Source organism: Betta splendens, chromosome 24 (assembly GCF_900634795.4).
Source record: "Betta splendens chromosome 24, fBetSpl5.4, whole genome shotgun sequence".
Classification (NCBI taxonomy): Eukaryota; Metazoa; Chordata; class Actinopteri; order Anabantiformes; family Osphronemidae; genus Betta; species Betta splendens.
In genome coordinates, this window is record NC_040901.2 from 9,524,837 (window position 1) to 9,539,817 (window position 14,981).

General features: G+C 44.9%; 2 protein-coding genes, 1 long non-coding RNA gene and 1 other non-coding gene across 10 annotated transcripts in view; 1 reads left to right on the plus strand and 3 right to left on the minus strand.

The window, feature by feature from the left end:
- utrn (utrophin) overlaps positions 1-9,257 on the minus strand; it is a 106,999-nt gene extending 97,742 nt beyond the window's left edge. For 4 of the 7 annotated variants that reach the window (XM_029142075.3, XM_029142077.3, XM_041069672.2 and 1 more), the window contains exon 1: positions 3,840-3,999. In XM_029142075.3, the coding sequence (XP_028997908.1) occupies positions 3,840-3,921 (82 nt within the window). In that variant the 5' untranslated portion in view covers positions 3,922-3,999. Of the gene's footprint in view, positions 1-2,956; positions 3,087-3,839; positions 4,000-7,518; positions 7,636-8,850 lie in introns of those variants that run through there. The other 3 variants (XM_029142074.3, XM_029142073.3, XM_029142076.3) reach the window with 3 other exon arrangements.
- Positions 4,029-7,525, plus strand: LOC114850100 (uncharacterized). Its single transcript, XR_003784769.3, has 3 exons — positions 4,029-4,189; positions 6,008-6,213; positions 7,268-7,525. It is a non-coding gene; the product is annotated as an uncharacterized LOC114850100 (long non-coding RNA).
- A 1,970-nt stretch (positions 9,258-11,227) lies between the features above and the next one.
- Positions 11,228-11,310, minus strand: trnal-uaa (transfer RNA leucine (anticodon UAA)). Its single transcript has one exon. It is a non-coding gene; the product is annotated as a tRNA-Leu (tRNA).
- Positions 11,311-12,492: 1,182 nt separating this feature from the next.
- stx11b.1 (syntaxin 11b, tandem duplicate 1) lies at positions 12,493-14,918 on the minus strand. The gene is made up of 2 exons (XM_029141332.3): positions 14,489-14,918; positions 12,493-13,963 (listed from the first exon to the last, which is right to left on the minus strand). The coding sequence occupies exon 2, from the start codon at positions 13,954-13,956 to the stop codon at positions 13,060-13,062; it is 897 nt and encodes a 298-aa protein (XP_028997165.1). The 5' UTR covers positions 13,957-13,963; positions 14,489-14,918; the 3' UTR covers positions 12,493-13,059.
- Between the last annotated feature and the right edge of the window lie 63 nt (positions 14,919-14,981).

Genomic DNA, 14,981 nt, shown 5'->3' on the forward strand with positions numbered 1-14,981 from the left:
ACCATCTGGAAAAATTCATTTTCACATCGACATGTTGGTTGAGCTGTTATGGCTTGAAAGCATGAGGAAGTAAGAAAATTACACAGACAATGGGGTAATGGGTGGATGAGGTTCATGGAAAAGAGCATGTGTCCAAACACATTTGCTCCTTTATAATGTTCTGTCCTGAATCCAGATGTACAAATTTTTCACATAGTCTTCCCGCCTGACTAGCTGCCTCTCTGCTCCTCCTCCGTTCAAACATGGCTCTCTAATAAAGCCTCATTGTGTGTCAGGCAGAGGGTCAGCTGCTTTGATGTGTCTGGGTGATGCCTGGCTCCTGTAATGGATCAGAGAAGCTCGTACGGAGACTTGGAAAATGTGTTTCACAGCCTCAGAAATAGGAAATTGTTCTTTATGTAGCCTCTGTGAAACTGTGAGTCATTAAACGTTGTAAAACTGAAGGGATGGGTCATCAAACATATGAATTAACATCTGCTTCTAAACCCCATGAATTCGATCTGACTGTAATAATAGGGTGGAGCGTTCAGCTAGCTGCTGTGTGAAGCATCATGCACTGAACACAAAGGTCAAAGGTTATAATCACCAGTCCCAGCAGACGTCAGCTTCTTTGTTTGGGATGTGTGGAGTGTATTTGAAGCGTATGTGCAGCCGCAAGCTGGGTGGGAAGGGGCATAAAAACAAGAACGTACTGCAAGGGAGGGGGTAAGATGGTAAAGATGTGATGGTGTGGCGCCAAAAAATCTGAGATGATGTCTGCACTCTTCATTTCACTGCGTCAACGTTTGAGGCGTTCTGTCATAAAACAACATCATCTCTATAACTCAGACTTTGTGCATGAAGAAGAGATGATGGCTAAAAGTTGAGTTGCTAGAGATTAGCTGTACTGAGCTCTGCTGTCTTTGAACTGAAACACTGCAAAAAGCCCTCCTGAGATTATATTGGCCCATTTTCCACATAAATCCCAGAGAGCAACAATGCTTCCCTGAGGATTCTGTCTGAAGAACACAAGGAGGTGACAGATAAAGGTGGTGATGGATGGAGGAGCTGATGGAGAAAAGGATGCAGAGGACAAAATACAGCGACAGGCTTGGTGCACAATGAGCAGGACGGGTATAGAGCAGGTAGGCTTTAAATGCATCAGTGCCCTGTGCAGGGCCTCCACGGCACCAGAGGAGAGGATCCCTGTGGGCTCAGGTCTCTTGGGCTTAAAGGACAATAAGCCTAATTCATACACACTTCTCCCCCTTCATCTGTCTGCTGCTCCCACTCACCACAGCACAGGAATGTCTGAGCGACGGGCGCATCAAAGCAGCCAGGCTGCATCTCTATGGTGCCCAAGAGTGTGTATAAGTCACTTTGTTTTAGTCTATTATCATGTGCACTCACAAGTACTTGGACATGTACATACACACTTAAGATGACAAAAGATTGATGTGATTGAGAAGCAATAAACACACTTATAGAGGCAGCCAAATATGTCAAGTTCCTCTGATTGTTACAGCTAAAGGCAGTTCAGTTGTGCTAAAAATGGCACAAGAGGAAATTCTGGTTAATGCTCTGCTATGAAGACAGCAGTCGTCCAGTTGCACAGGATGTAATTCATGAATCATGGTCATGTGCTGAGAAGAGAAGCAAATGCATCTCTTCCTACTGTACAGCCAAAAAGGAAGTAGAGATTACATCAGAAACAGAGATCCCACTGGCATCATTTCACCGCTCATTGTGCACACACATACATGAGTTCTCCCAAAAAACATTCATTTTCTTACTTTGTTGTTTGTTTATACACATTTTTTACAGTGAATTTTCCAAGCAGGGAGAATTGAATTACAACAAGGACCCGACTTGCCGGACTGCTCCCGTTTCCTCCAGCCGGCGTTGACTAACATTACACAAGCAACAGTTGAGGAAATTGAGAAAATGAAACGCAAACAAACCTCAAACCATCACATAACTGGTGGTAAAAAAAAGGCTACAGTAACACAGCAAGCAGCCAGCTGGGAACACATTAAACACATCCCCTCCATCCCACAGGTGAGGAAAGCCGCACGCAGCAGGTCGGAGGGGAAATGAGAGGGGGCGAGAAATCAAACAAGCCATCAGGGTTTCCACGGCAGCATCGCACGGCAAACACGAGTCCAGGGCGCAGGCACAAAGACATATTTACACGTTTAGCTGCACCAGCGAGCAGCAGTGAACCTTATGATTTATCCTGTGTGTGTACGTTGAAGGGTTTCAGCCATTAGGACGCTTCTGACTATGACACACGCGTGAGCCTGTGCACACGTGAAGTTTTCCAGCGTGAGCTTCACTCTCTGGAAGGGGACTCCGTTGTTGACTGTCTTGTCTTTCAGCACAGCACCGCCCACAGCCTCCTTGGGGGCGCGGAGCCATATATAGAACAAACGCACACTCAGGCTTTACAGTAATAAGTGAAGTTGTAAGTTATATACACTTTCTCCAACGTTAAAACGCACATTAAACTCAACCCTGTTGCATTTGATGAGATAGAATCACGTTATTTTGACAGCGTAGGTTGGGAGGAATGCAGAGAATTCCTAGAATTCCCGATGAATTCCTCCCTCTGACGGCCACTAGTTTAAGCTTGTCCCAGCCGGCGCGGCTGTGATCTGGGCATCTGATGGGGAAAATGCACCGAGGGCACAGAAAGCTTAGCCCAGAGCCCCGCTGCTGCCTGAAAACACCTCCGCCGTGTGTGTAGGTGCGTGCTTTGGCGTGATTAGCGGTGAACGAGAGCGGTGAGATGGGTTTTATTGGAATTTAGTGATTCCAATAAAAATTTAGTGAGCATTTGCTGGACATACTGAAATCCTAACACCATCAAAATCATTAATACCTCCCTATTCAGTACAGCTGCTTCTATGACAGACGTGCTAAAATGCAAAGATGTCACCTCAGCAGCTGCAAACACACACCTGTCAAACGGTCCTACCTCTGAGTCTGAGCCCCTGCTCCGCCATCTCTCATCACAGCCCACACAAACAGCGAAGGGAAAAAATGGGCGAGAAAGAGAAAAGTCCACGGAGTGAATATCATAGTTTGACATTCATGACTCACTCTCCTCTGCTCGGACGAGGAAGGGAGGAACAGATCACAATGATCCCACAGCAGGAGAAGGGGAGGGAAGGAGGGACACTGCCAGGGAAAGGGAAACACATTAAGCCCATAGCAGAGCACAACCGAGTAGGCCGGTGGTAGGGAGTCGTGATGGGGTGTGATAGGGGGCAAACACACACAAACACCGTTCAGCATCACTCCTGCATGCGACAGGACAAAAAAAACAAAGACATGTAGGAGCATATCAGACACAACACAGAGCAGAGCAGGAGAGGCGATGTACAACACAACACGCTCACAGCCATCTGATCAACAGTACGTTACGTCGCTTGTTACCTTATACGGCAGCGCAAACTTCTTGGATGACAGCGAGGTCTAAATTCAGCCCCAATAAACGCAATAAAAGCAAGAAAAACTCTCAGTGGATCCAGAAAAGAGCGTTGACTCCAAACAGAGACGCCCAAGAATCAGATAGGATCACATCAAACCACACACACTGTTTAACAAAAGGGCTGATGATGGATGACCACGATTAAGTGGGACAATTAGTTTATATTAGGTTTAGGTCGAATTCTAAATTCCTTCTCTGAAGGAAACCAGAGGAAGGTTTGTGGATTCAGTAAAGAGCATTTGAAACGAAGCCTCAGCTGCCTGATTCATGCGGTAAACGACAACCAAGCTTAGTTTCCTGCAATGCTTCACTGAATGTGACGCTAAACCCCTGGACTGATGTAATGCAGATGTTCTTATCCACTTACCTGGATCAAGACTATATTCACACTTTCCTTTCCTTCTGAAAAAGCCACGCTTTCTCCACGACTTCCACTTACTAAAATTCATGACGGAAACAAGACTTTACAACTGATAAAGGGGAGACAGAGAGTAAGAAAAGACGTCAAATCCGGAACAGGAAGACAACATGAGGTGGTGGTTGGAGAGCGAGAGAGGCAGAGATGACAAGGAGGAAGTGGAGGTGTCACAGCTCGCACGCTCGCAGCTGGGTGCTGGGTGCTGGGCCGCGTGACGAGACGCCACACACCTGGTGGAGGAAACAAGCCCACACACTCGGCAGCGGGGTGAGAAGAGGCCGACGAGCGCAGGGCGACAGGTGAGAGAGAGCTTTGAATGTGTGAGCCCACATGCGCCGCATCAGCTGACAGCTGAAAACAGGAAGTACCTGTGGAGACAACCGCTTCCATCAAGCGGAGGAACGTGACCCAGGGTGACCTACGCACCCAACCTTTGGCGCACAACGCCCACTTCCTTAACTCGTGTTTACATGAAAGTGAAAGTAAAACATGGCGGACACAAACATGGGCATGTTATAGTGAAAGCAGGTCTGGAGCCAGAGCAGGGAACTAAAGCCCTGAGTCTCAGTGGCATACTTAGTCAATGAGGGGCAACTGAACAAACAGCTCTATTGCAACAAAGCATGTTACACAGAGCGGTGGGAGCGGCAGTAGATGTGACGGGGGATGGAAACTGAAGCAATTCCCACAGATCTGCTGCAGGCAACGTATGGAGAACCGGCTTGTTCACGCACGCAGCCCACAGCGAGACACTGAGACGGGTGCACTGAGCATCGAGGCCCCGTCATGATGAACAGGAGCTCCTAAACCACACAGAGCTGGTCTAATATTAACTTAATGGCTTACTGCAAAGTTAAGGGGAGTCACATGCATGTCACACGCTGTGTCTCTACTAGGCTTCACTTTTAACACCCATCTACAGACAGAAAATCAGCCTGGAGAAAAGTTCCAGAGCACTGTCACTTTATCTATTATCTGCTAATGTGCTGCAGAAGTAGTGGAATTGACGGCTTATCTTAAAAAATGCCTAAATCCTCCTTTGCAGAGGTGCATAAAGTGGAGTCACAACATCCTTATTTCAGCTAATCTGTTCTGACTGATCATTATATGCCACCATCAGGTATTATACTGCACCGTGAGCTTCAGCAGAGAAACACTGCCACAGCATCGAAGGGTTAATCTACACTCTTTCTGAGCCTCAGCCTGTTTTTTTGTTTTAGTAAACCCTGTCATGCGAAGGGTCAGAAGGTAGAGCGGGCCACACGGCTTCACGGCCCTAATGAGCTGGGGGAAAAGGAGCAGAAGGGCCTGCTTTGGAAAAAAGGGATCAGAGAAAGAGGAAACCGGTTTGTGTGCGTCTACCAACCACAGGCCCACTTGAAACCGATCATTTTCTCCAAGCCCGGCCCATTCTAGGAGACTGTGGACGTCGTATTGGCTGTTGGATGCACATACGCATGGACCAAACAGTCCCACAGACAACCGCACCCATGGGAGATGTTCTGGCCAGTGCTTCCATTCCCAGCTTTCCAAGCAGACTTGTGCACAGCTCGTTTCCCTCCCAGTTCCCAGCTAGGAACTAATAAAAACACACGCTTCCCCCGTCTCCGTGCAGCGTGTTGTGCGAGGACACGTCCAGCTGCGTTCCCAGTAGACGGGGTCTCCTCCTTAAAGTCAAAATAACCTCATGAGAACTTTAACTGAGCGTTAGGCCTGTTTCAGAAAGTGGCAAAGATGGAAAACAAATGTGCTGACATCCCCGAACTGAGGGATGAAAGCTCCTTTGTTTTGATTTGTGTTCAATGCTACACACAGACACACAGACACACAGACACACAGACACACAGACACACAGACACACACACACACACACACACACACACACACACACACACACACACACACACACACACACACACACACACCATAGGTAGGTGATTTCATCCAATTACTGCTAAAGGAGTAAAAACATTACTGTTGTGCTGCTGCCAAGGATCCAAGGCTAGAATTAAAGCTCCATGACATGTCGCTGAGCAAGTATGGTGACAAACCACACCCGACACACACCCCTTTCAGTTCTCTTATTAGAAGCAACAATATTTTCTCTATTGTCACAGACGCAGTCACACCCAGGACAGATGTCCTGCGTCTCGCTGGGACACTCAGACAAAGGCAGCCGATTTCAACACTGGAAGCATTCAATGGCCCGCGAGACCCACGCAAAGTCCTTCGCAGGTTCGCTGGGAGCGCCACTGCTCGCATTTTTCACATTCTCAAAAGCAAACAGAAGAATACTGAACGGGAGGGGACGAACCAATCAGAGGTAAACGATGGAGAACAGAAGCAGGTCACGTAACAAGAGTCGCACGTGTGGTATTAAGAGAGAAAGGGGGTTTTGAGATGCGGCAAACCTCAAACACAAAGTTCAAAGCTCAATAGCTGAGGAGTTAAATAAACAGACGATTTAATCTGTCTATTTGCTCAATGTGAGAAATTGTGAAAAAAAAAAGGAAGAAGCTAGCGTAGCAATGACTTTACTTAAATAAAACAGCATCATCAACTGCAATAACTAATCTTGTCCCATGTGTTGAGTGATCTGGGTAACAAGTCCAAGCTTCCTGTCAATCAGTAATGACAAAATAAAGAGCAGACACTTGTCTGTTGACTTGAAGACACGCACGCAGACACACACACACGCACACGCGCGCACACACACACACACACACACACACGCACACACAGACAAACACACACACACACCTGTCAGTCACAGCCTCATCCCGTGTACCTGCCAGTCTCAGTTTCTGTAATGAGACACGTAAAACCATATTAGGCTTTGGAGTCATGGTGGAGGTGGAGTTGTGGTTGCCCCCTTATTTGTACAGGTGTACCTAATAATATGAGCACTGACTAGTTCCCGCCAAGTCTGCTGAACGATCCGTCCAACAAATTACAATAAGAAACATATGCCGAGTGCTTCAGCCTGAAGCTGAGCGCCGCATGCACAGCTTCTCCCTCATAAAAGAAAACATTCATTTTAGAGTTGCTAAGAAACCTGAAACGTTGCAGGAAAAGCATTGTGGTTTTGGAGACAAGCGTTGTAAATTACAAACTCCATCGGCCGGGTGGAATTCCTGGCACAGCTTCCTGCCAGCGCTCCGAACGCTGGAAGGTTGGGAAAAGCTGGCAAACAGACAGCGCACGACGGATGGACCTGCACATGGACCTGTTCATACATACGAGAGGGTGGAGCGGCAGGAAGGACCGAGTCAGAACGCCCCAAAACCATGCGACATACGATGCCAACATCATCATGACATCATACAATGATGTCAACTTTTATATCATATCATCATCATTACTTTCTCTTTCTACAGATGAACATCTCCCATTCTCTCCACGGATTCGTTGCCTACGCTGCCTCCGTCAGTTGTCCCCCGCCTCCATGGGAACTGAGTGAAACCATGCGCGACAGCACTTCTGGCTGCGTCGGCGCTTCAAGCGTCATTTTTCCAACGTGTGAAGCTACACACACCCCTGCCTGCAGAGCCGCATGTGTTCTACGTGGAACAATGTAAACACCCAAGACACCAATGACAACACTGCCCAAAGTGATGATGGAACATACCAGATCTGCATTTAATGATATCACTGAATTCTTCATTGGCTCCTCCCTCTGCGATGTCACTGTGTGATGCCATGGTAGCGGAGGGATCCAAAGTGAGCTTGGTTGAAGTCGTGTGGCCTGTAAGTAGAAATACAACTTAATGTCCAGAAGAACCATTGAAAAACTGAAATGTGGTCATGCTGGAGATCTGGGCAGTGATTCACGTATGAAAAGATCACTGGAACCATCAGGCTGCTGATGTTTGTTGAGCCCAGGTGCAGGCGAGTCAGTGGAGTCAGAGTTGCTATGACTGAAGCATGAAGTGGAGGTGAAACTGTTTTCCTCTGGTTGCTCCCTGTAACCATCACACATGCCCACACCTGTCGCAGCTGATGCTTCCTAAGAACGCTGCGGTCTCTTTTCCAATGCATACCATTATAATAGATTTCACCGACAACCTAAGAAACAACTAACACTGGAGTGCGCTATGTTCGTGGTACACGTGAATATTTACTGTTTCTGTTTTTGGACATTATGTGTGCTCAACCTTTTCTTAAAATCATTTACCACCTTTGATAATCTCCAAATGTGCAGTTTGACCCAGGGAATAAGTCAGCTGCTGCAGCTTTAGTGTTTCTTTCTCTAAGTCCTATTAGACTTCGGTGATCTGCATGTTAGTGCAGCTTTAATGCAGGCGCTCGTGGTCGGTTTTAATTCAGAACGTCCTTTCATTAGGAACTCCGCCACGGTCAGTCCCAAATGATTCCGCTTTTACCACGAAAGGAGGTTGAATGTGGAGCCGTTCCTGCTAAGTTACAGTCCAGGAGGGATGATGCAAGACCCAAAAATTACAGCTGTAAAGTCAAGAAAAAGGCAGGTCCATCGTGCTGTGACTTCACATTTTCGCTTCCTTCTCACTGAGGAGAGCAGTTGTGACAACAGAGACTAAATAGCTACAGGCCCCACTAGTTCAACCTGAACTAGCTCACGCTGTACAGTACATTTCACCAGGCACGAAAGTACAACAGAACTTTTTAGTTTGGATGAATTAAAAGTCAGGCCAGTCATATGAATGACGCCCTCCTTTTATTACTACAACACACATTAGCAGCAACCATATGGTGCTATTGTTATAATGGAAGCTTCATATCTCAGGTATGACTGCATTAGTTCAACTTTACTGACTTTTTGCGAGAATACTTCAAATCTGACCGAGGCGTTGACCCGCTCGCTACGTGCACAATCTCGGATTGCGCAAGAACAGCAGCGCACACTTGGCCAGATCACACTGGGAGCCGCACAAAGACTCACTCGCACGTCGGACACGCTTGGTGTGTCCGGTCACACACTCACCTCTGCTGTCAGCGAGCGGCCGGGAGCCGCGTTCCCGCAAAACGTGACGCGCGCGGAGGCGAAACTTCAGCGAGACGCTCTGCAAAGTTGAACCGGTTGGAGAAGCGACACGTCCCGGTTGGTTTAAGGCATTTCTACGGTTTTAACTGACTAGCTAACGAGGTGACTGAGTTAAAGTGACCCGTCCTCCGCATCCACGCTCCGCAATGTGCCACAAAAACGCTTCAGAGGACGCCTTCCTGCAACGCGGAGACGCGGACAGCCACCATGTTCCTAAAGAAGTGTCTTGGAAGACACGGTCGTTACATTTTACGGGCGAACAGCGCAAAAACTGCGGAGCCAGGTCCCACAACTTTGTTCCTGTTGCTTCTACTTGACTCTTTCCCCCTGCTCCTCACACCGACGTGAAGTCGAACAGAGTTAGCTTAACTGGACGGAAATGCTTAAATTCTTCCTTCAAAGTAAGGCTCTCGTTGTGACACGCTGGGGAGTCACTGACAAAAGCAGTGGTGGCCTTGATTTAATTCATACCTGTGTTAATCACGGGGCTGTCCTATTAATACTGTAATGTTGACACTTACTGCCAATGTCTGCCACACTCGACATGTCGGCGGAATTTGTTGTTACACGCGCGTTGCATTTATTTTGAAACCATTAACCGGAAGCACATTGTTCACGCTCAACGTCTTGACTCTAATCTCGAGCTTTTTCCCTGGGGCTGTAAAACTTTTCCTGACCAAGAGATGGAAACATGGCGCGGTGTGCGTCACGTGACGTAACACCAACGAAACTAGTGATTCCCGCTGGAAAACAGGGCTTTACAAGAAAGTTTAATTGTGGAATAATAAGTGGAATGCTCATTCATTCAGCCAAAGACATTCGAAAGATGCCCAAGTAAAGTGAACACCATTAGTCTATTTAAATCAAGGCATGGGTTCAATTGTAATGCATGCGTAATGACACGTATTTCACCCAATAGAATTACATCAACTAATGACATATGACAACTAGAAACTATATTTTTATGATTCTGGTGATTATTCCTCTATCTAACCTCGGATATCATGGCTAAAAATGGTTGGATGGAATTATACAGATACATTTTCTTTAAAATGCATATATATTTCATATCCTGCTGTATTGCCTTAAAAAGCAGCAACTTCTGCAGCACTTAAAAGGAGTGATTGATAGAAGTTGGTGGAAAGAGTCTGCAGCTTTGAAGATGCAGAGTTGTGGGTCTTCCATAATGAACACTCATCCCCCCCTCATGCTCTCTTCTCAGTTGTCAGAGCTCCTTTGTGCTTGCCTTCCTCACACAGCTCAAAGAATTGGCTCAGTTTCGTAAATTAGTGCTCTCATAGGCCACATATCACCTATCACCTAACATAAAGGTCCAGCTCACTGATTTATTTAGAAAGCATCACAGTCATGGAGAGCAAGTAATAAAGGCAGATGGTTCAGTTATATACATTGTTAGAAAATTCTCACTTGATACATGTCAACATTTGTTCTGTGAATGTATAACATATGATAACAATAGTTAAATATGATATTTTTTTAAAAAAATGGGTTTCATTTGGAATAGCTATATTAGGTCTTGTGGCAAATGCAGATGACTAGGTATCCATGATTCCAAGGCATCGCCCTTGCAGTGAAATTATAGGGGTTAGAGTATAAAGGTCTTCAGTGAGGCTTGCAATGAAAGGAGGTTAGAGCGCCCTCTTGTGTTTTAAATAAGCATCCTCTTTGTAGTATGCACTACCGAGTTAACCCAAAAACAATGTAAAGTAAAAAAATATTTAACAATACAAATTTTATTACGCTTTATCGGTAATTAAGCAGCTAGAGGTATTTTTATTATCTTTTGGACAGATTTCTATGTTCGTGGATAACGTTACCAACGTGTGGAACTTGTACAATAATGTCAAAAGAGCCACCTTTTCCGATGTGCATTTTGCTTTTCCGGTATTTAAACGCCCAAGATTACTCAGTTATATCCCATCAAACTTTCGCTTGTTAAACACGATGACGTAATTTGTTAAAAATGCACAAATGACAGGGCTCGACTAGGTAAAAGCATTAAGCGAAATTTAGTTTAATTTCAATAACACGATAAATAAGCATTTTATAAAAAAAACTTTATATTTTATATAAGCATCGTTATTAAATGAACAGAAACCGTTTTGACGAACTACTTTTCAGAGTCATTTAATATGTGGCTTCATCCCCTCTGTCGAGTGACAGTGGTTTCCCGTACCATAATTATAACACCGCTGGTGTTGAACTGAATTCTTAGATGACGTCGATCATTCTTTGCTTTTGTCCAAACATTCTTTCATCGTTGCAAGTTCTGACGTATTAAATCGACAAAATTGATTACCAGGAGTGGGGTTCGAACCCACGCGGACATATGTCCATTGGATCTTAAGTCCAACGCCTTAACCACTCGGCCATCCTGGTAGATACAGCACATCCCCCCACGGTGCCAGTTTAAAACAATGACAACCGATAGCGATACCAAATCATTTAATTTGGTTGCTATTACACGTCATTGCCCGAACTGCCCAAGCAAAAAATATGCTAGCGATTTGTAAATCGTTAGCTACTACATTGTGCGCGCTTTGTGCTCGTCAGCAGCGAAGCCCAAACTGCCACCAAAACAGGCTATGCAGCATGCAGCGCACAAAAATAACCCAGTCTGTGCTTCCGTGATCTTTGCCCGCTTGCTATATTTGTCGTTGCCACTAAAAAGTTAGTTGACCTATTCCTACTTTAGGAGGAAGCTAATAACGTTAGCATGTACTTGAAGAGTAAGCTAATAACATTAGCATGTGCTAACTAATAGCACATAACATGGTAATACACGCACTTGTAACTGTAACTATGCTGTCAGCTACACGTATGGTTCAGCGACATTACCGTGATGAGTCAACAGATTACAAAGCAAAGCAAAGTGTCACTGATAAAACACTCCGCAACGAAGAGAACAAGTGAAGACCGGCGAAAGTTTGCACACTTGAACGGCAGCTGACGTCTGACTGCTCCTAATCTGTCGCCTGTCGCATTAATGCTTTCCGAGATGTGACACGGGAGTCATAACTGCGCATGCGCCACATTCATTTACAAGTTAAGTCCTACTAAACTCCACTATTTAAAACGATTAAAATTGTATTATGAAACCAGTTTCAGCAGTGTATTATTACTCGTGATGTTTGCTTCTATATATTACTCATGGGTAGGATTTGTCTAGACGACTTAATAATTGCAATAAAATTAATTTAGTAAATAAAGCTGTTTTTATTCTAACAAACTCAAATACGAACTATCCATCGAGTTCTTTACAAATATGTCTAACTATCTGTTCATAACAGGCCAATATACAGAGACTATGCTGACGTTCAGCCAAGGCCAGGAACTGGCAAGTCAGCAAAAACATGACGGTACAACTTGAAGTAACATCAAAACTAGTTTTCATCCGTCAAAATAACAAATTGCCAGTTTAAAATTTTAAAATTTCAATTTTAGGTTTCTCACTGACAGTTTATCTAGACAATAAATTTGACATGAACAAAATGCGTTACAAAATACTACTATTATCATTTTCTTCATGCACATATCCTTTTGTTAAAGAACAAACCCACACTTGACCTATCGTTTTATTTTTTATAACCTTTATATATGCACACAAACATACAGAAAAATAAAGATATAATACATTATACGTAGCCATAAATGTTGTAGGGAAAAGGGATTAGTGTACATCTTAACAATAGTAGTTTAATATTTTATTTTTAATCCCAGAAAATTGTTTTGGACTTCAAAGAGAAGTAAATATTAATAGAAGGATTTGAAAATGTTCAAACTGCTCAACACAAACGTTCAAGTATCAACTCATCCTTTTTGTGATATACAAAGACAGTTTATTACTTAAACCAAGAGCAGCTGTACAAATCCCTTTATTTCAGTCTTGGGTCAAACAGAAATATATATAATTTATACCAAGGCACCAACAGATTAAAGAAAACAACTAATTTTAACCAAAAAAATGCTAATTTTCTTCAGCATCATAGCAGTTAACTTGATATCTGCATATTGCACCTGATTTAAGATGTAGTGAACATATAGGAATACTTAAAATGTATTTTAAAATATTTTACTTGTTAAATTTTGTGTCTCAATCTGGGCACAAATAATTCTATCATGTGTGTGTTAGTTGTAGCATGGAAAGCAACTGCAAAACATCTTTTTAAAAGGATTGTTCCTGTCATGACGCTTGGCTTTGCCGAGTTTAACAAGGGCATCCTTTATCCCTTCATCAGTTTTTTGTATGTTAGTTTGGATACTGTCCATCATGGTGCCCTGCTCCTCCACCAGTAGGGCAATGTCCAAGAAAATCTCATGGATGCCCTTGATACGGCTCTCCAGGTCCACCAACTCCTTGTGACGTTTCTCAATCTGGAACAGAGCTGATCGGGCAGTTTTCCCTTCCGCCACAATGTTGTCGTTAAAGATGTTCCACTGACCTTTCTCGATCATCTCCTCCACTTCCTCTCCTGTCACCTCACGCCCCACTATCTCCATCTGCCTTTGGATCTGGGCTTTGCACTTCTCGCGATGGCTCATCTCGGCCTCGTTGTAGTCGAACATGGCGTCACGGAAGCCGTTGCTGAGGCAAGCATACTGGGTTCTCGCAATCCGTGAGACGGCAGAATTGGATCCGTGCGCCTCCTCCAGCTTGTGAGCGGAGGCATCCATGTCCTGCAGGTGTGCCAGGACACTCTCAGCCCGAGCCTTTATATCAGCACCAATGGCATTGGAGTCTTTATTAATAATGCTCATGGTGGTGGTTCCCTGGAACACGCGGGAGTTCTGCTCACGGAGCCTTTTAACTTCCACTCGGATGAGCTGGACCTCTTTGTGGATTTCTTGGGACTGAGCGAACACTTCCTCTAAAGCAGGGCTGTTGTCAAACACCACTGCTTCATGAGGCAACTCATCTTCCAGGTCCACGTTGCTGAAAGTTTCCGACGCAGTGGACTCTGCGTATTCCATCGGCTCCACGTGGCCGTTGGACATTTCATGCAGGTGGCTCAAGCGGTCCCTCATGGTTGGGCTGGAGAAAGAGACAGGGGAAATAATTCAAACACAAAATGATTTAAAGCCGGAGCCTTTGTAAAGACATATTTCTTGTTCCCTTAGATGTAATCCAGCCGGTGCTATCCACCGGCCTAACAGGTTCTCCATAGAACAGTCAGAGGAGTTGTCTCACCAAACTAGTTCCTTTTACCCATGACCTGTTGGACTTCTCAAGCCAAAAAAACATTTTGACTTTTAACTTATTACTTTTCTTTAAAGCATTAAATTCAGTAAATGGGATACAATGGTGCTTTGGAGTTTTAAATACGACCAAAATCATAATTGTTAAGAAGTTGATGCCATTATTAGATGGCACATACGTGATCAGTGTTTCAAACACCAAACAAATTTAAATAATAACTATGAAAAATAAACTGGTTGTGAAGTCAAATTACAAACTCAAACACTTATTAAAAGAGCTTTGACTGTTGTCTCAATTTTAAAATGCACACAGTGATAACAGGTGGCCACAAAATGACAGGACCTATTTTCGACTCCTTACCTGTTCTGCTTCGACGTCCACGGAAATCAAACGCTGTTCCTTACACTCAGGTGGCCGCCGTGGCCCAGCACCATCCTACAACCCAACACAGACACAGCAGGCCACGCAGAGCTGCCGCGGCTCTCTGGAGCTCGAGCTGGTGTTTGGCAGGGCGTCGGAATGCGTCACGCCATCCGCCGTATGATGTGATGATCAGGAATGAAGCCCGGTTGGTTTTGCAGGAGCGTCAAGTGGATGAAATGACACGGGGGGAAGTGGGGTCAAGGAGCGTCACTTTTAACTTATTGGCCTGCGGTTGAGGCAACGAGCGCATCACGGAGGTTTCCATCAGACATCATTAAAACCTAAAACCACGTGGCCCCCAGTCACCGTGGGAGCGTTTAAGTCTCATCTTAAGGCACGGACGATAAAGTGCTGGAGCCGTAAGAGTCGCGTCCAACCACGCCTGTTGGCATTTAACACGTGTGTGTGTGTGTGTGTGTGTGTGTGTGTG

Bases quoted from the DNA above. Each gene is read 5' to 3' on its own strand.
- stx11b.1 (XM_029141332.3), bottom strand. From the start codon at position 13,956: ATGAGGGACCGCTTGAGCCACCTGCATGAAATGTCCAACGGCCACGTG.